General features: G+C 52.7%; 1 protein-coding gene across 1 annotated transcript in view; it reads left to right on the forward strand.

Annotated features, from left to right (window-relative positions):
• Positions 1-20,917, forward strand: part of GALNT16 (polypeptide N-acetylgalactosaminyltransferase 16) — a 91,597-nt gene that overhangs the window by 53,947 nt on the left and 16,733 nt on the right. The window contains exons 2-9 of the mRNA XM_004739009.3: positions 4,621-4,778; positions 8,166-8,264; positions 9,089-9,156; positions 9,732-9,797; positions 12,349-12,470; positions 15,110-15,197; positions 16,810-16,894; positions 17,195-17,298. Of these exons, the coding sequence (XP_004739066.1) occupies positions 4,621-4,778; positions 8,166-8,264; positions 9,089-9,156; positions 9,732-9,797; positions 12,349-12,470; positions 15,110-15,197; positions 16,810-16,894; positions 17,195-17,298 (790 nt within the window). The remainder of the gene's footprint in view (positions 1-4,620; positions 4,779-8,165; positions 8,265-9,088; positions 9,157-9,731; positions 9,798-12,348; positions 12,471-15,109; positions 15,198-16,809; positions 16,895-17,194; positions 17,299-20,917) is intronic.

Raw genomic sequence — 20,917 nt, forward strand, 5'->3', positions numbered from 1 at the left:
CTTCCATGTTTAGCAGTGATGACAAAATGAGCTCATCTTATAGCTCAGTCTCAGCGTGGATTCCAATTGGCCCAGGCTGAGTCAAATGACGATTGCTTTACCAGACTCTGTAAGAGATCAGCCTCGCCTGGGCCTTGTGCCCACCGTGGTTGTGGTGGTCCAGATAGGACAGGAGGACAGTGATTAACAGTCCTGTCAGGAGACATGAGTGGGAAGGAGATCCCCAAGGCAAGCAGAAACTACCCTGCCACCAACTTGGTCCACGTCCATTCCAAGGAATGTGTAGGCCAAGTGCACAAGGGGACGAGTAGGGTCATGACCGTTAATTGCTCACGTATTCATTAACCATTGATTTAGAATCCTACCAACAGGCACTGTTCCAGGTTTTGGGATCCAGCATTAAATAAAACAGATGATCCCTGCCCTGGCAACTCTCATATTCTTGTGGGGAGAAGCAGTCAGAAAGACAAAATAACTAAGCAAAATATACCTAGAACATCAGATGACAGCCAGTGCTAGAAGGAAATTGAGAACAAGGCAGTAGGATAGGGAATGTGGAGCTCGGGTCATAGTGTTACAGGTAGGGGGGCGGCTAGGGAAGGCTCACAGGAGAAGTGAGGTTTGAGCAGAGCCTTGCAGTGGGGTGAAGGAGGGAGCCGTGCAGACATCTGGAAGAGCCCTCCAGAAAAGAGAAGAACAGAAGGGTTGAGGGGAAGGGAGCCAGCAGGCTCAAGGAGCATAAGGAGGCTGGTGTGGCCAGACCAGAGCCAGGGAGGGAACAACACCAGAACCCGAGCCCCTGAGGGAACTGGGTCCCCGCTCATAGTGTCCTGGGCCACTGTGAGCTCTGCCGGGGCCTGTGCGGAGGGAGAGGGAGAGGGGAAGCCCCTGAAGATCATGTGACCTGTCAGAGGATTCCTTTTTGTTCACTGTGGTTTTCTCCCCTGTTGATTATAGGTAAGTTTATTGTTGATTATAGGTAAGTATAGGTAAGAGCAGGGACATTATTTAGGTATTCATTCATTCTCTCTCATTCATTTCTTTATTCTGCAAACATCCGTTCAGTACCTACTATATGCTGGGCGCTGGGAGCTCTTTTTTACCATCTAGTAAACAAGAAAGAGCAGAAAAGCACAGATGTCTGTGAATTCCACAAGCAGCTCCAAGCACCCTCATCCCCTCCAGAAAGGGCAGCAGGACAAGTCCCATAGAATGACTCCACCTGGCTCCAAGCCCAGGATCTCGGGTCTCCCAGGTTGATCCCTATATAGCTCCTCACAGTCCCGCAGCCTAGAGCCAAAAGATGCATTGACCCCTAGCCAGCGTGCTTAGTAAGCAGTATGAGTGGGAAAACTGGGGAGAAGGGGAATAGCATTCCCTGGTCCCCAGTGTGTGGCACGTGCCCCATCCCTGGACTCCTGTTCCAGCTAGAGTTCGGGTGGGACCGGCTTCCATGGCCACTTCTGCAGCTACCCATGATCTGAGGTTGAGGGTGAGGGTTTCTTCCTGATCTTGCGTGGCCATGTCCAGCATGGGACGGGGGAGCTGTGAGGGGTGATCCAGGGTCCCAGATTTCTGGGGTCTGTAGTGCTTTTGTTTATTTCCATCTTCCCAGCCTCTTGCACGGTGTCTGCACACACTAGACTTGGAGGAAATATTTGTTGATTCAGCACCAGTGGTGAGCCCATAGGACACCGCTGTGGATACACAAGGCAGTGGTCTCGGTCCGGCTATGGAGCATCAGGGAGGACATCACAGGTGACCCTTGCGTGTGTTCCTGGGAGGACCAGGAGGCTGGGACTTCCCACCTCTGCAACAGGCAATGCAGGAGAAGCAGCAGCTTTGTTCTTCAGTGCCGAATTTGTTTTGAGATGTTGAGTTTGCAGAACCCAGGGGAGAGTCAAAGTCCTGAAAGTCTCAAGATCAAAGAACAGGGCCAAAGGGCAAGGAGCGTTCAAGAGTTGGGAGAAAATGAGCTGCAGTGTGGGCTTGTGAACAGGTAGAAGAGCTCTGGGTCACTTCAAGGAGAGGCCAGGGAGGCTCCAGGGAGACAGGAAGTTACAGTCCTTCCTCCGTGTCCCCTCCACTTGGCTGACTCTGGCCGGCTGGGGTTTCAGCTGCAGGCCCCAGAGATGTAGGTCAATGTGAAAGCAAGGCTAAGATCTCTGGGAGGGGGAAGGGACTGTGTCTCCCCAGCACCCTTCTTCACACATGAAGAAGGCAGCTCATAGGTGAAGGGTCTGACCTTGGAGGACCATTGGAGCATCACCCAGGCTATGCGTCTGCAGAAGGGAGCAGAAGATGCTTCTGAACAGCATCTTTGAGGATGTCTAGCACAGTCTGGAGGCCCTGGAGGGAACTTCTCTGGTGCACCTTGGCCCAGCCCTCTGTCTTCCACAATATTCTGTACAGCCCTGAGGAAGCTTCACCTGAGGCCTTGAGGCTCAGGAAGGCAGCAGGCTGGGATGGGAAAGAATTCAAGCATTCTTTTTTTTTTTTTTTTAAAGATTTTATTTATTTATTTGACAGACAGAGATCACAAGTAGGCAGAGAGGTAGGTGGAGAGAGAGGGAGAAGCAGGCTCCCTGCTGAGCAGAGAGCCTGATGCAGGGCTCAATTCCAGGACCCTGAGATCATGACCTGAGCCGAAGGCAGACACTTAACCCACTGAGCCACCCAGGCGCCCTGAATTCAAGCATTCTTAAACAAATGAATGAATGATCAGATAGGCCTTGGAACTTGCTGAGGGGTGTCCCAAGGCCTAGTGGTAGATGCACAGCTCTCAATCCATGTTTCTTGGGTGATGGGTGAGTGTGGGATGAGGATTCAGAGGCTTCCTGAGCCCGCAGTGTGGCCAGAAGTCCTAAATAAGCAAGCACAGTTATTTCCCACAGTTGCCTCGCAGGATAATTCAGTGGCATATTCTCTGTTTGGGAGCTTCTGCAGTTTTTCTTTTATTTTACCTAGGACATCAACTGGAGGCTGCTTTCCATTTCTCTGACCTGGGCTGGGAGGAATTGTGGGGGCAGAGTTAGCGTCCATCCTTCTCCCAGGTGGGAAGGACCCAGAGGACCTCTCATGCTCACTCTCAAAGTTGGACAGTTTGGGTCCTTCTAGCAATCCAAGGTTCCGGTCAAAACAGACTTCCTCTCCTTCTCCCTCCCTCCTTCCATGGATTTCCAGCCCATGGGGGCTGTGCCACATATGTCCAGCCCTTGGTGTAGCACCAACTCCAAGTATCAGTCACAGCATGGCCACCACAGAGGTGATCACTGTCCTGAGCACTTGTGTCTAGCATGGGGCTGGGCCTGGTGGACGCAAGGAAAGCCCTCTCACCAGCTCCGACCTGAGGAGCTCAGGGGCTGGCTCCTAGCACAGGATGCCCCTGGAGGCCAGAACTCAACAGACAGGCATCCTTGAAGGAGCTACTAGCCCCCTGGAGCCTTCTGCATTCTGGTCTGGTGAGGCCCGGGGTAGGCTTTCATGGAGGCCCTGGGCTGCTGTGGATGTCCCCCAGTATCACCCAGCACCTCGGTCTCCTTTCCCCAGGTCTGGCTGCCTTCCAGGGACCATCACTCTGGGGCGAGGCCTGTGATGGGGTCCTCAAGCAGAGTTCTGGGTCTGAACAGTCCTCACCTACCTTCCTGCTATCTCTGGGGGCCCACAGGTCCAGCCTGGGCTGCCGGGCAGGTGGAAGGGTTGCAGTGGATATGCTCACTAGTGGTTGATGCTATTTCGAGGCACTCTGGGGGAACATCTAGCCCAGAGTTTGGTTCAAATAATGAGATGTCAAGATCCATCTGTCTCTCCATTCATCTCAGATGTGTCCTTCCCCAGGGTCTTTCATGGGGGGACTTTGGGAGCACAGAGTGGGGTGTGGCTAAGAGAAGAGGGGCTGGGCCATGGCCAATGTCATCCCTCACTCCCTGGCACTTAGCAGCAGTGAGCCAGCCGCTCTGACATGGGGCGAGGTCAGCAGCAAGCACCATCCCCGAGAAGAGGCATCACTGACTGCGTTCGTGTTCTGACAGCTCTAGCATGAGCCACGAGGGGCCTGTGTGTCCTCACAGGTAGCTCTCTAAACTCTAAACTCTAAACACAGCAGCTCATCTACACTCTTGGTGTTGCGCTGCATGCCCAGTCTGGTGTCAGGCCCAAGTTCATCCCTAGGATGCTGTATGTTGCTTGGCGACCAACAGCTTGGCTGGTGGTCCCCTCAGGACACTTCATATTGGGGGTCACCTTCTCCAAATCCAACAAAGACCACTGTTCAAGAGACTGACCTTCAGGGTCGGAACAACCGGTATGAATCCAGAACTTGTGACTTATTAGCTCTGACCTTGGGCTTTAAAAAAAATAGACTTAATGTTTTTAGAGCAGTTTTAGGGGCATAAAACAGAACAGGAAGTACAGAGAATTTCCATATGCTCCCTGTACACGTGGGGATACTGTTTTTAACTTCTTGAGCCTCAGTTTCCCTATCTGTACAAGGGGGGGGGAATAACCATCTCCTGCTCACAGAGGTGGGATAAGGTACAAATGAGGTAACGCTGCTGGCCCCACACAGTGGCTGCTTTATCCTCCTGCCTCTCACCCCTCTGATGCTGACCTTTGTCTCAGGTGACAGGAACACCTTCCAGAGGCTTCGATGAGAAGGCGTACCTGGCAGCCAAGCAGCTGAAGCCCGGAGAGGACCCTTACAGGCAACATGCCTTCAACCAGCTGGAGAGTGACAAGCTGAGCCCCGACCGAGCCATCCGGGACACCCGCCATTACAGGTACAGCCTCTCTTGTGCCCTGGAGGGAAGGGCCAGCACCTATGAGCTCACTTCCGTTCCTCACAAGGACTGAGGAAATGAGAAAGATTTCCTCAGGCTCTGTCTGGTTGTCAAGACCCTCAAACCCTCACTCTCAGTTATTCTCTTGTCTCCTCTGTTTCACTGACTTCCAGAGGGCCTGAGATGGCCAAGGAGACTCAGTGGGCGCCGGTAAGGCCCCTCAGCACCTCAGTCTGGAGTCCCAGGGAGCGTGAGCTGCCACGGGACCACAGGGAGGTCGGAGCGGGTGGGTGGGCCTGCCGATGATGCCTGAGGTGAAGAGGGGCCACCGACCCTGCCCACACTGTGCAAGGGCATCAGAATCCCTGTCCTTCTCCTCTTCCTGCCCTGTGGCCCCCATTTCCTCAGCAATTCCCAGAAACGCTTCCCAGCCTTGCTCTTGGTTCTCCCAGTGTGGTAGGTGGGAGAGGCCCCAAAGCAGGACCAAGGACACCTTCCACAATGATCCCCACTCTGACTCCACTTGGTGTGAGTGACCAACTTTGGGCAAGCCATCCACGCCCCCTCCTTGGTTCAGGCCCGTGATGTGTCCTGTCTAGATCATAGTCACCATCTCCAGTGCCCTCTTCCTATCCTCACCTCTGGAAACAGTCTGAAGTCCTTACCCTGAAGCATAAGCCACCTCTCCTGGCCCTGAGCCACTGCTTCTTTTCACCTAGGACTCGATACTCCCACAGTCTTCTACTTTCCTGTCCCTCCCCTCATCTACGCACACAGTTTCCCCTGCCCAAACCCCCACCCCCACTTGAATTTTCATAATTCTTCTCAGTGTGACCTCTCGTCTGGGGAAGGTTCCTTGCCAACCCAGGCTGGTTTGGAGGCTTCTTCTGTGCTCTGTGCACACAGGGTTGTTGAAGCAGACTCAGCCACGTGCCTGCAGTATTGAGTGACCAACGAGGGTTGTGTGGGACTCAGCTGTGTACCTAGCACCAGGCTGGTCCTGGTCTAAGGGTAGGTGGGGATGATGCAGGTCAAGATTGATTTTCCTTCTGAAGCGGGTCCTCCGCAGCACAAAAGGGGTGTGAGAGATAAGAGAAGAGGACATGCTTCTAGCACCTTGGAAGGGAGCTTGAAATCCAATGGACTGGGCAGTCTTCAGGGTGAGATGGACATGGAGTTGGGGGAGCCCCAGACTGTCCTAACTGTCCTGACATCAGCACTGCCAGCCTCCAGAAACTCATGCTACCAAGTACGACAATTATCCTGCCACTCAGAAAGACTCACCCCCCGCCCAGGTCCAATGGCCAGCTCAGATCTCAGTTCTTTCTCGGTCAGTCCTGGTGCAGAGTCCACCTGCACTGTGGGGCCTACAAGACTATGTCCACACAGCCCTACTTGAGGACTTTTCCTGGCAACCCTGGCCATGGCAAACCTTGACCCCAAGGCCTGGAGATTTTACGGACCCAAATCTTTGAACGGATACAGGGTTAGCGTGGATCACCTCTGCCCTCCCTCCCACGAAGCCCCCCTCATACCTTCTCAGGTGTTCACTGAAGAACTTAAAGGAGGAATCCCTCTTGGGATGACACGCGTTTTAAAATGAGACTCTTCGAATCCAAAGCAGGGGTGTTGAGGCCAGCCTCCCTTCCTGCTCCCGTGTGGCTGCCAGCCCTCCCAGAAGCCTGAGGTGGATGGGGTGGGGTGGGGGTGCGGGTGCCCGCGCATGCGTGTGTAGGAGGAGCAACGGACAGAGGTAAGGGCTCTCAGGTGCTGGGGTGAGCCTTGCTCTTCTCCCTCCAGACTGCAGCTTCTGCTGGTCTCTAAATGGTCAGGCTAGTTCCTAGTCCAGCCCTCAGTCTAGGGAGCCCCCCTCAAGGGGAACAGAGAGACCAGGCAAGACAGACTTCCTTGCATCACAAAGAAAAAGCCCTATCAGCCCCAAACTTGAAACACAGGCCTGGGGCCAACCTCTTCAGAGGCTCTTGGTTCCTGGGACCAGGATAAATTCCCATCATCACAGTTGTAAATCCCAGAGAAATGCAGAGCGGGGGAGAGTTAGAGGAGGCCGGTCGGGAGGACGTCAAGTCAACTCTCCAGATGGGGCACGGGTAGGTTGGCCCCTTTCAGGTGAAGAATGGGCATCACTATCCAGATTCTCTCCTTCCTGGGCACCAGAGGGTTGGGGTTCATAGTCACTGACCCTAGAGGTCAGTGCTGGGGGGCCCGGAAGGCCAGAGGTGGCTGCTTCTCCCCATCTCAGCAGTCCCCCCACCCCAGTCTACACACCTCTGGGAGGATGCACTTGGGACGCCTGGCTTCTCAGGGGGCAGAGGTGAATTTCCCTACCCCTCCACCCCACCCCCCTACTCCCTACACCAAAGCCTCACAGGATTCCTCCCATGGGGGTCCCGGGCTGGTGGGACTCCTGCCTTACTGACCCCGTCTGCTCTGCCGGGCAGGAAATGGGCCTGGGAATTCAGCTGTAAGCTGCTGTCAGGGCGTGAATGCCGGAATGAAAAAAACCGTCCCTGCTGGAATAGTCGGAGAGCAATTGTAATAAAGAAGATTGTCATGAAAACCAGCTGCCTTCCCGCCGGCCCCGGGAACACGCACAAAAGCATCCGCGGAAGCGACCGGGATGGAGGCTGGCAGGAATGGATTGTTTTAATTCCCTTTCCTGAGGAGGGGGAAGCCAATGGCTAAAAATGTGGTGTGAGACGAAGAGGAGCACAGAGCCGCGGGGGTTGGCAGGCACTGTTCAGGGTCTTCTCGAGGCTTCTGTGTGCTCCAGGAGTCCGGGCCCCTGGAGCGGTGAGGCTGCGCCCCTGGCCCGGGTCACCAGCCAGCTGTCCCTGCTGGGGCAGCGAGAGGGAGGGAGTCACAGGAGGATAGGAGAGGGGCGATTCCTCTCCAGATCCTCCAAATGGCGTGAGCCAGGAGAAGAGAAAGAAGCTACAGGATGCCAGACACAAAGCAGAGGCTGCCCCCCCCACCCCCACCCCCGTCTCCCTCATTTTGTCTCTCTCTGGCAGGCGGGGAGATCCGGCTGCTGGCCCAGGGCTACGTCCCCAGGCCTGGAGTGGTGCCCACACAGTCATGAAGGTCAGGGCCCTTCTAAACAGCTCATTGACAGGGGCTGCAAGGTCTTTGGTAAAGATGACCAGGCCTGGGAAGCTGCCTCGGCCTGTGGCTTCCCTCCAAGGACTCCAGGCTGAATGGGCCGGGGGAATGTGGGCGGGGAAGGGCAGCCTCACAGCCTGGCTTCAGGTTTGCCTTCTCTGTCCCACAGAGGTATTCCTGGGGGCAGCAGGCTGGACAGAGAGAAGCCTCAAGCCTGCCCTGAGGAGGCCCTCACGGTGCCCTCTGACCCCTGTGCTCCATTCTCAGTTGCCCGTCTGTAACCTACTCTGCGGACCTGCCGGCCACCAGCGTCATCATCACATTCCACAATGAGGCCCGCTCTACCCTCCTGCGCACCGTGAAGAGGTAAGCCCCATCTCGGGGACCCTCATTTCGTGAGGCCTCAGGAAGCTCTGCCAAGCCCCTGTGGGGAGGGGGGTGGGGGGACGGGGACATGGAGACAGGGCGCCCGGCCAGAGGGTGTGGGAATCCTGTCCTTCTGAGAAGCTGGAGCTGGTGAATCGGGGTCAGAGAGACCCCAGAAATATGGCTGGGATTATTGGAATGCGCAAGGACAAGGTCAGATCTGCAGGACAGAGGCAGATAGTCAAGGGTCAGGAGCCGAGGGAGTCAGGATGGGCGCGGAAGGCCTCAGGACGATGGATGCCAGCCTGGGAGGTGCCGGTCAATGGATTCAGAGGGAGGTCTGTGTCCTCCTTCACTTGGCCCTGTGGTCAAGTTTAACTCCTGCTTACCCCATTTCTTTAATGAGAATAGGATTTGGATTGTTCCAGGGATTGAAGAAGTTTGGGTTTTCTTTCCCAGTGAGTGGAGGAAGAGGAAGAGGAAGGATGGTGGGAAGGAAAGCAGGCGGGCCGTCCCAGGCCCAGCTAGGGGCTGCCAACCCCTCCCCCTCCCCGCCCTAGCTGGGGCTTATTAAGCAGCTACAGGTCCTGTCCTGGTGACTCAGCTGGGGCCGTTTCCACAAACCATCTGGCCATCCCAGGGTCAGCAGGTCCTCGGAAGAGCCCGAGGGGCACACCCCTCCTCAGCCTTTCACCAGGGCCCAGGAGTTTGGCTCTTGGCTAGTGTGCCGGTCCCTGAACTGGGTGATGGGGGAGCCCTGGGGCAGGGAGAGGTAAGTGGAAGTTGAACCCTAAATCCAGGCTCCTCTGTCCCCATCACTCCAGCGTCCTGAACCGAACTCCAGCCAGCCTGATCCAGGAGATCATCTTAGTGGATGACTTCAGTTCAGATCGTAAGCTTCTACCTCCTGTTATGTGCAGTCTTCCACACTCATTTGCCTAGAGTATGGAGCCCCTCTCAGGGCCGGGCTGGATATCACGGGTGGACCTCTGCCCACTACCTGGGATCTTTAGTCTTTTCTAGGTGCCTTCCCTGACTCTGTTCCCAGGTGCCAAGGAAGGGGAAAGAGTGGGGTTGTTTTGCAACTAGTGAAATGACACTTTTTAAAGACAGAAGCAACATCAGCAGCATCCTTTGTTATTACAAATGCCTTATTCTGAGGCTTGTCCCTTCAGTGTGGCTGCGGGGTTGGGGTGGGGGTGTTGGCTGGGCTCCCTGCTGACCTGCTGGTGCTCTCTGCTGCCCCCTGGGGGCAATGCCATAAGGAGTCCTCAGTCTGGCCTGGGAGTGGGGCACAGGGCAATCCTTTGGCCATAGAGATGACCATGCCCCTGCGTACCTCCCCATCTTCAGCCCTTTCCCTGGACCTACTGTGAGACACCTTCTGGGCAGTTCCAGGGGCGACCAAACCTCTTGTAATCTGATGTCCATATCTGAATGAGTTTGCTTCCTTCTCTTCACCTTCAGCTGAAGACTGTCTGCTCCTGACCAGGATCCCCAAGGTCAAGTGCCTGCGCAATGATCGGCGGGAAGGTGAGTTCTTGGACCCTGGGTGCCTCTGCAGACCAATCTTGGTCTACACCTCTGCACCTCCCCATTCCCTTTTGGCACCATGTCCCACTAAGCCAACATGCTCCTTCTGCATTCCTTGTGGCCAGGACCAAGGGCTGTGGAAAGACCCTTCTGCTAGCCCGGGTCAGCCCCGGCCATGGCATGACTGTGGGCAAGTTGCTGTACTTCTGGCTGCCTGGGTTGTCTCTTCTGAGAAGTGGAGTTAATAATAGACCCTTTCAGGGCGCCTGGGTGGCTCAGTGGGTTAAGCCGCTGCCTTCGGCTCAGGTCATGATCCCAGGGTCCTGGGATCGAGCCCCGCATCGGGCTCTCTGCTCAGCGGGGAGCCTGCTTCCTCCTCTCTCTCTGCCTGCTTGTCATCTCTCTCTGTCAAATAAATAAATAAAAAATCTTTAAAAAAAAAAAATAATAGACCCTTTCTGTCTTGCGTGGCTGTTGTAAGGATTAAATGAGCTAAACTATATGGAAATGCTTTGAGAAAACCAAAGGGCATTATTATTATTTTTTAAGATCTTATTTATTTGATAGAGAGAGTGAGAGAGTGCACAAGCAGGGGGAGAGGTGGGGGGAAAGGGAGAAGCAGATTTCCTGCTGAGCAGGGAGCCCGATGTGTAGCTCAATCCCAGGACCCTGGGATCATGACCTGAGCAGAAGGCAGACACTAAGGCCCCCAGGTGTCCCCAGAGGGCATTATAAAGCATATGTAGCCTCACTTCCCATCTAGAGGTGTTTTGGGGCATCAGCCACATGGCCTAGTGTTGTATGTGGCACTCTAGGAGACACAAGAGAACTACAAAACATGGCCCCTGCTCTTGGAGAACACATCATAAGGCCAAGGAGTCAGGACCCACCTCAGGGACAGGTTGGTCATGATTATGTGCAGTAGATCAGAGACCCCAGGAGCGGGGCGTGATAGGGGAGAGGGCCTCGACTGGGTGAGGGCATGGTAGAACAGGTGAAGGGAGCAAGGCAGGGCAGTCCAGGCTTGAGGGCTCTGCAGGCACGAGCGCTGGTCAGGCCCAGGTGTCCCTGTAATACTAACAGCCCTCCTCCCAAATGCTCGCCCATAGGAGGCATCCACTCTGCCTAAATCCTCACAGTCCCTCCTCCTAACAGTCCGTTGTTCCCTTTTGCACAGATGGGAAGTGAGACCTCAGGAGGTTCTGCCCAGGATGATCTGCCCAGGGTGATGAGTAGAGGAGCCAGAATTCCAACCCGGAGGCGGGAGGCTACACTTAACCTCCCTCTCTTCCTCCTCCCCTGAGAGAATCTGGGTCTGGTCAGCAGGGGAAATGGTGAGGTGAGGGTAGATGGCAGAAGACCGTGGAAGCCAGAGACAGGCATTTAGACTTGATAAGGCAGGTAGTAGGGAACCACTACAGGTTTGAGAGAGAGAGAGAGTATGAGAGAGAGATGCGAGGGGCATAATTGAGAAAGACCTGTCAGACCAAGGAGACCTTCTCAGTGGCATGGAAGAAGCCAGAGAGTAATTTCTCCCAAGCACTGGGTTGTAGGTACCTTTAGGCCCAGGAATATAGTGTTTCCAGGGGTTTGCCCAACACAAATGCAAACCTTAAGGGTAGCTGCCTTGCTAGCCTGATGGAGTGCAAGGATGGGACAGATGGATTTTTGCACAGATGAATGGATAGTCAGATGGATGGAGGCCGAGTACAGGGCAGAGGCATGGCCAGGGAACTCTCTCCAGGAAGCAACTGTATTCTGAGCTCTTAGAGCGAGTCCCCTCCATCTCCACGGCTCATGGGGCACCAGCAGCTGCTCTCTTAGCACCAGCTGGGCCTCCTCTCTCCCTGGCAGTCGAGTCCCCAGCCCTGACCAGGAAGCTGCCAGAAGTGAGGCCATTATTTGACAGTTGGAGAGCCATCAGCAAGATTGTTTGGGGTGGGGGCCGAAACAGATCGGAATCTAGCCCGTGGAGACCTCCTAGACACGGGGCACTCTCCCCGGCGGGTGGGGGTTATTTTTTCTCTGAGTCTTTTATCTAAGAAGACCGAAGCTCAGAGAAGTTAAAGAACATGCTTAAGGTACGTGAAGGGGCTGACACACTGACTCCAGCCTGTCTTAGTCTAGAAGATTCTCACCAGGTCACACATGATGATGCAGCTGAAGGGGATGGCTTGGAGATCCCCCGGTGGGGGGCGGGGCAGGGAGGAAAGGGTTTTGGTTTCTGGTTTTCTTTGGGTACCAAAATACCCTCCGTTGCACTTTCCATTCACTAATGCCTGACTTTTTACCAGTGTGTCCCCAGAGCCCAGAACAGGGTCTGGCACATGAAGGGCACTCAGAGAATGAGCCTGGAGTAATGACAGTCAATGAGTGGATGCAAGAAAAGAGAGGGACAGAGGAAATAGTCAAATACAAAGTAAAGCTCAGTCACAGTAACTCAGAGGAAGCCTTGGCTCCTGACAGGTGCAGAGCCCTGAGCCTTTTCAGGGATGGTGGGGAGACAAATTGGCCCTGTCCCCATACCAACCCCTGTCCACTCCTATGGCAGGGCTGATCCGGTCCCGAGTTCGTGGGGCAGATGTGGCCACAGCTGCCGTGCTCACCTTTCTGGACAGCCACTGCGAAGTGAACACCAAGTGGCTGCAGCCCATGCTGCAGCGGGTCAAGGAGGTGAGTCCCTCTGTCCCTCGGGGAGCTCTGCCCCTTGGGACGTGCCCACCATGTTCTTGGCATGAAGGCATGTAAACAGTCATTGACTTGATAGATAGGCAGAGTAGAAGCCTAAATGTTCTGCTTCCTCCAGAGTGATGTCATGTTAGAGAGCTTTCTCCTCCGAAAATGGGGGTAATTGTAATATTTGTCTTACCGAGTTGTTGGGAGAACTCATGTGGTCATGAACTTGGGTGAGCTGTAAAGCTCCAACTAGGAATGTTGGGGTGGTTTTCCTCCTGGAGGAGACGGGTCCTGTGCTGGGGCAGGGAACAACTTGGGGTCAAGGCTGGAAAGTTTGAGAAGGAGGAAAATGGGGGGCTGGTGTTGCCAAGAAGAGATGAGAACAGGGGCCCCCAGCACGTGCCAGCAGTTCACTAGAAGGGGGAGGAGGGTGAGACAGGTGGAGGGAAGGATGAGGTGATCACGGGTCAACCATAAAAAGACAACCAAGCTCAAAAATGGGCAAAGGATTGGAATGGACATTTCTTCAAGGCAAGTACACAAATGGCCAACAAGCACAGGAAAAGATGCTCAACATTGTTAAGCCTTGAGGGAAACGCAAGTCAAAACCACAGTCAGATACCACTTGAGACCTATAGGATGGCCGTGACCAAAGGATGGACAGTAACGAGGGCTGGCGAGGATGTGAAGAAGTGGGAGCCCTTTCACTCATTGCTGGTGAGAACGTAATCTGAGGCAGCCAGATTACAGCCCGGCAGTTCATCAAAAGTTTAAAGATTTTTTAAAATTTATTTATTTGACAGACAGAGATCACAAGTGGGCAGAGAGGCACACAAGGAGGTGGGGGAAGCAGGCTCCCTGCTGAGCAGAGAGCCCGATGCAGGGCTTGATCTCAGGACCCTGGGATCATGATCTGAGCCAAAGGCAGAGGCTTAACTCACTGAGCCACCCAGGCTCCTCTCATCAAAAGTTTAAACACCAAGGGGCGCCTGGGTGGCTCAGTGGGTTAAAGCCTCTGCCTCCGGCTCAGGTCATGATCCCAGGCTTCTGGGATCAAGCTCCACATCGGGCTCTCTGTTCAGCAGGGAGCCTACTGCTTCCTCTCTCTGCCTGCCTCTCTGCCCACGTGTGATCTCTGTCAAATAAATAAAATCTTAAAAAAAAAAAAAAGTTTAAACACCAAATTACCTGATGCCCCTTCCACTGCGGGGCACACCCCCAAGAGAAACAGAAATATACCCTCTACACGCAATAACTTACCCTGGAGTGTTCAGGGCACTATCTCTCAGAATAGCCAAAAATGTGGAAACAGCCCAAATGTGTGTGGATATAACCACACGACTACTACTCAGGAAAAGGAATGAAATAGTGATGCGTGCTACAATGTGGATGAAAATGCTTCCCTACGTGAAAGAAGACGGTCCCCAAAGGCCATGTGTTTTATGATTCCACTGAGGTGCGATGTCCAGAATGAAACAAAGCCATAGAAATAGAAAGGTGATGAGTGGTTGTCAGGGGCTGGAGAGAGAGAGGATGGGGGAGGTGACCGCTAACAGGTACAGGGTTTCTTGTTGGGGTGATGAAAATGTTCTGGAATTAGGTGTGATGGGTGCACAATCTTGTGACTGTATTGTAAGCCACCGAATTTGCACACGTTAAATTGGTGAATTTCATCACGTGTCAATTACAGCTAGTGAAATTGCTATAAAAATGTGAATTACACCTTGGAACAAAAAACTCTATGAAAAGGCAGAGGCAAGGCCCCCACAGAACTCTATAGGAAACCATGGGTGGTCTCCCTGCTCCGCCTCCTCCCCGCCTTTTGTGGTCCTGAGACAGGGTGTGTGTGAACTGAGGGGCAGAGCTGGGTGGCCTCCATATTGCAGACAAGAGGATTTTGAAGGTCAGCACAGTCTGGGGAGAGATGGGCCTCTAGGCTGGGTCCCTCTGTGGAGGGAGAGGGAAGAGAGGGCTGATGGTAGCTGATAGTTTTGCATGGGGTGTATCACACAAGCCCCCAACACCATTACCGCACGTCCCAAATCTTTAATAAAATTGACATTACCCCCCAATGCTTTGGAGGTGGATTTGTGTCTAGGAGGATGAAGGGAGTGGTGAATCTGACCTTGAAGCAGATGTGGCTTGAGAGAACGACAGCCAGGTTGCACAGTGACCACAGAGTCCCTGCCGTCAAGCTGCTGGTGGTCCAGTTGGGAAGACTCAACCGAAACATGTACAAACGATGAATAAAACAGCAGTTCAGACCAGCACCAGAAGAGTCACCTCAGGCAGCATAGGATTCAGTGCCCCAGGAATTGTCTGGTCTGTAATTGTGAGAGCAGCTTAAAAGAGGAAGAAATCCTCAGCCTGCAGCAATCCAGCAGGGCTTCCCTGAGGAGGTGAGATCCCAGCAGGGCTCAGCATGATGTGAGAGGAAGAGGCTGGGAGAGCCCATGGGACCTCAGTGGGTCCTTCCAGGAGCCTGGCTGTGGGGCTGCAGGACAGCTCCCAAGATCCTGCCCAGTCCTGCGGGAAGGGCTGAGTGCCTCATGGTGGGAGAGAACTTCTCAGAGCAGGCAGCTGGGCCTTTCTTCACAGAGTTGCTGGCCTCACACCATCTCTCATTCCTCCCCTAGGACCACACCCGTGTGGTGAGCCCCATCATCGATGTCATCAGTCTGGATAACTTTGCCTACCTTGCTGCATCTGCAGATCTTCGTGGAGGTGGGTCCATCTCCCAGAGTAGGGGCTGTAGGCTTGAAAGGGGCAGGTGGGGGCGATCTAAAGCCTTGGTTTGGTGCTCTTCTACCCAGCTGTGCCAGAGCATCTCACACCACCCCCTTACCTCCAGAAAATGGAAAGGGATGGTGGAAAGCTCTGGGATTGGGGACAAAGCCCTCTGGAACCATAAGCGACAAAACCAGGCTAGTCTTGTGTCTTCCCCTCCGAACAAACACTGACACATTCTTTCCAAATGCTGTCAGCCCAGGGACCATGCCTACAGTCCTGTCAGAAGGACATGCTAGGACAGTGTCTTGTGTGAATTCCTAATACATACACCTGGAGGTGGCCTGGACCCAGGCCGTCGAATAGAAGAGCTATTAGCTACATTTGGCTATTGAGCTCTTAAAATGTGACTGGTCTGCCTTGAGATGTGCTGTAAGTGTAAATACACACCAGGTTTCAAAGTCTTATTACAAAATAATGTAAAAAATCTCATCAGTAGTTTTTTATATTGATTACATGTTGGAATGATAACATTTTTGGAACTATTACATTAAAATATATTATTCAAATTAATTTAATACGTTCTTTCTTTTTGATATGGCTGCTAGAAAAAAGTTTTTTAAGATTTTATTTATTTATTTGACAGAGAGAGAGAGACAAGCAGGGGGAGTGGCAGGCAGAGGGAGGGAAAAGAAGACTTCCCACTGAGCAGGGAGCCCAATGCGGGACTCAATCCCAAGACCCTGGGATCATGACCAGAACTGAAGGCAACCTGAGCCACCCAGGTGTCCTAAAAAAATTTCAATTACATATGTAGTTTGCATTTCTGGCTTGCATCATTTGCATTCTTTCGGACAGCTCTGATCTAGACTTTATAGCTGTGCTGCTATAAGAGCCATATTTGGCTATTTAAATTTAAATCAATTACAATTAAATAAAATTCAAATTCACTTCCTGAGTTGCACTAGCCACATTTCATGTGCTCAATAACCCCATGTGGGTAGTGCCTACCATATTGGACAGTCAGTGCAGATATAGAACATTTCCATCATTGCAGAAAGTTCTATTGGACAGGCTGCACTAGACAATCTGTTGCTAGGAGCTAGTGGGCAGAGTGGTTTTCCTATTTGGGGCCCAGACTTCCAAAAAATGGAAACAGCTGTTACTTAGATCTTAGAGTTGAGTGGGGTTCTGAAGTGAGCCAGGTGTTTCTCCTTTGGGAAATCACCTCAGGGCCTTTGCACTTGCTGTTCCCCTTGCCTGGAATTCCATTTCCCCAGATACCTGCATGGATCAGACTTTCAGGTCAAAAGTGATCTCTTTAGAGATCGTTTCCTGACTACCCTTACTAAAATAGCATAGGTACCTCTCTTTTCAGCACTTTTCACCTGTGGCAGATTATTCCTTTATTGATTTCTTTTTGTAGCCTCTGTCCTACCCAGTAAATCAATGAGGTCAGGGACCCGTCTCCTTCTGAGTGAAGGAATGATTGCATGAATTGCCCAGGGTCCTCTGCGAACTGGGTTCTGATCAGGGGAGACAAGGGCTGGTGGAATGAAGGGGCAGCAGCTCTGCCTGAGCTCTGTCCTCACCCCTCTCTGTCCATTAGGATTTGACTGGAGCCTGCATTTTAAGTGGGAGCAGATCCCTCTTGAGCAGAAGATTGCCCGGACTGACCCCACCAAGCCCATAAGGTCAGTGCTGCTGTGGGCTCTGCAGAGACCCCTTCCTTCCCTGGGCCAGGAGCATGGGAATCTGCGGGGGGGGGGTGCATTTCAGTTGCTGGTGCTCCTGAGGGCACACTGTCTAAGTGCTGACTCGGTTCTGGGCCCAGGGACAGAGAGGACAGAGGCCAGGGAGCTGCTGGATGTCCTGCCCCTGTGACTCTGCAAGTAGGGGATTTTGGGGCAAATGACCTGGTGTTCTGGGGCCATCTAGAAGGGCTTCCAGCCTCTCTAGTTCATGTGTTGCCTCTTTCCTCTCCTTGCTCCCAGGACTCCTGTTATAGCTGGAGGAATCTTTGTGATCGACAAGTCCTGGTTTAACCACTTGGGAAAGTATGATGCCCAGATGGATATCTGGGGGGGAGAGAATTTTGGTAAGTTGAAAGTAACACTAACAGTGACAACAATAATAGATAACCATGCTCGAACACATTCTATGCATAAGGGCCTGTTCTACACATGTATTCATTCGTTTAATCTCACAGCTCCTCGGGGTATGTGTTATATCTCCATTTTACTGATAAAGAAACAGAGGCACAGAGAGGTTAAGTAATTGGTGCAGAGCCACACAGCTCGTAAATATTGAGAAGGTCAGGGGGAGCCTGTGGTCCCACAGCCAGATGTGTGTGGAAGAGCAGACAGACTGTAACTGGGGCTGCAGCTTAAACCCCCAGCTGATTTTTCTTCCAGAAAAGCCAGGGGGGGTGGGGGGTGCAGCCAAGTTTGGTGGTTAGATGTAAGGATGGGGCCAGATGGCCTGGGTGCAAATCCTGGCCCTCCCACCTGCAAGCTCTCTGGCCCTGGGCAAGTTAAAGCCTCCCGAAGCCTCGGTTTCCTCAAGAGGCTGGTATGAGTGCCAACTGGAAGATAGGTTAAAACACAAGGCACGCTGCTGGCAGCCATCATCATTACTTCCGGGGCCAGGGGAGCCCTTCAAGCTCCAGCAGGAAAGGAAAGAGCCCAGAGAGCTCCCAGTGTCACCAGCAAGGTTCTGTTAGATAAAGGCCTGATATAAACAGATCAGCCAACTTGGGTACTATAAGGGGGTTTATAAAGAGACTGTCCACACAGGGTGGGCGAGACATAGGAAAACTCTGGGACAGTGTGACCCAGGGCTGGGCTGATGACTGCTGTGAGGTGTGGCCATCCCTCAGTCTGGAAGATGAGGAGGGAGCGCCCCCTGACAGGAGCTGTGGTCTTGGGGCACCCGCAGCCAGCCCATAGCCCAGGCAGAGGGTGTCAGGGGAGAGAAACCCCCACCCTCCCTCTCCCCTGTCCCCGCTCTGACTGACGCTGCCAAGCCCACAGGAAGGAAGCCGGTGATGCAGCCCACTCGGCAAGGAGTGGGGTGAAGGATGGGGAGAGACCCGGGGGGTCTCCTGTTCTTCGCAGAGCCCTCTGTTTCCTTGTTCATCCTCACCAAGTTTCTTGCGAAGTAAATACGGCCAGTGGTATCTCACCTGTTTGACAGGTGGGAAAACTGAGGTGAATGCTGCCTTCCAGATTTCAGTCAGGAAGCTCCACATCTGACGGGTGTGCGTAGTGCCCCCAACTTCAGTGTTGTGAGGGGTGATCAGAGCAAATTCTGTGTTTCTGAGAGGTGAGAAGCAGCTCCTTCTACTCTCTCCTCGATCAGGACACAGATGAGCAGGGGGGGCTTTTGTTGTTTGTTTGGTTTTTTAATTAAGATTTTATTTATTTATTTGAGAGAGACAGGGATAGTGACAGATCGGGAGAGAGCACAAGTGGGGAGCAGAGAGAGAAGCAGGCTCCCCGCTGAGCAGGGAGCCCAACACAGAGCTCAATCCCAGGATCCTGGGGATCATGACCCAAGCCGAAGGCAGATGCTTAACCCCTTCACCGGCGGAGCCACCCAGACTCCCCAGCAGGGGGGTTTATCATAGGTCTGATCTTTTTTTTTTTTTTTTTTTTTTTAAAGATTTTATTTATTTATTTGACAGAGAGAGATCACAAGTAGGCAGAGAGGCAGGCAGAGACAGAGAGGAGGAAGCAGGCTCCCCGCCGAGCAGAGAGCCCGATGCGGGACTCGATCCCAGGACTCTGAGATCATGACCTGAGCCGAAGGCAGCGGCTCAACCCACTGAGCCACGCAGGCACCCTATCATAGGTCTGATCTTAACTCAAAACCAACTGGAGTGGAAAGAGGCATGGAATGTTCTCCCCTTTGTAACTTATTCTTGGAAACCATTTGCATACAGGCATTTGGAGAAGTAAATTCTGGGAACCCGGGTGCACTGACCCTTCCTTCTAACCTCCTTCCGCATGTTCTGGGCCCAAGTGACCTCCGTGTGCCCTCAGTCTCAGCCTGAAGCGAGGTTTGGCAAAGTGAGTTTCTTGTACAGACACTGAGGACTGAGAAACTAATGGTCTCTCCTGCATCCAGGAGCTTTTTTCTTTTGTCTTTTCTCTTTCTTTCTTTTTTTTTTTTTTTACAGCTGGTGATTGACAGAGGAACAAGTAAATGATCAAATGGCTAACTTCAGATTCAGCCTGAGGCGAGGGCTCAGTGGTTGGGAAACTTGAAAGGTGAACCACAGAGTGGTTCTGGGAAGGTTTTTGTTTCTTAGAAGAAATTCAAAGAAATTTTTAGGCTAGCCTTGGTGCTCATACGTTCAGCTGCTGGGAGGAGTTTTGAGTCAGGAGGGCTCTGCTGCTGGTGGGTTCGGGCCTTTCATTTCATTCCTTTGTTGAAGGAAGGAAGAAGCCCAAACTGAGACTCGTTCCTGTGTTCCCTCAGAGAGCCCCAGAGGCAAGTGGAGGTGGCAAACGTGAAAACCTTGGGATTCCCATTAGAGGGCCTTTTGAAAGGTAGTCTGATCATGTCGGTCCTCAGCTCAAGATCCTGCAGGGACTCTGTGCCATCGCTGAGAGCAAAGCCCGCAGTCTTCAAGCCATCTGCCCTTCCCCCACAGCACTCCACCAGCTCTGCCCACAACTCCTGCCGCTCTCACCTGGCTTCACTCCTCCCCGAGCTGCCTCCTCTAGGCCCCCTCTCGGCCCTGGAACTTGCCGCCTACTCCAGCCTCCACAGCTTTGCCCTTGCTGGTCCTTCTGCCTGAAATCCTTCTCCCATAAAAGCGACATGACTTGCTTCCTCACCTCCTTCAGGTCTTAGGTCAGATGTCCCCTTTGGATGGAGAACTTGCCAATCAGATTAAAACTGTAGCCCATCCCAGCCCCAGGGGTTCTCTTCAGCTCTTCCTGCTTCATCCAGTCTCCATTGCTCTTAGTATCATCTGATAGACCGCATTTCACTCGTTTTCTTGTCTACTTGCATTTTTGTCCCTTATTTTAGTGACTTCTTGTCGCCTACCCACGAGTGTGTAAGGATTCTAGAACAGTGTATGACACATAATTAACAGGTGCCCAGTAAAATTTTGCTGAATGAACTAAGGGATCTGATTCGAACAGTGCAGCTTGCTGGACAAAATGTGAACCTGACATTGTAATTCTGCAACAGGGTATTTGGGTGGTCTTGGAGAAGTTAACATGTTTGAGCTTCCCAGTCCTGATTAAAACACATGGGGACAGAAGCACCTGTTTGGCTCAGTTCACAGAGCATGGGACTCTCAATTTCAGGGTCATGAGTTCGAACCCCATGCTAGACACGGAGCCTACTTAAAAAAGAATAAGTAAATTTTTAAAAAATTAAAACAAACAAAACATCAGGGTGATAATACCAGCTTCACATGCTTGCTGTGAGAATTAGACCTGGGTTCTAGAGCATGGCACATAGTAAGGGCTCAGTAAGTGAGTGATGGTGATGTGTTGTGGGTGGTGACAATAACAGTATGGAAAGTGCAGGCTGGCAGGATGAAGTGACTTATTAGCATAACCAAGTTAGTCTGGTAAGAATGGAACCAGAATGCAGCTCTTCTGTCCTTCAGGTGGTCCCTAGTTCTAAATTTCACTTGCTGACCCAGCTGCAGAGCTCTTCCTGGGAGAAGGAACACAAGCCTGGCAGTCTGCCGG

Source organism: Mustela putorius, unplaced genomic scaffold (genome assembly GCF_011764305.1).
Source record: "Mustela putorius furo isolate JIRA1106 unplaced genomic scaffold, ASM1176430v1.1 tig00000129_pilon_pilon_pilon, whole genome shotgun sequence".
NCBI classification, from domain to species: domain Eukaryota; kingdom Metazoa; phylum Chordata; class Mammalia; order Carnivora; family Mustelidae; genus Mustela; species Mustela putorius.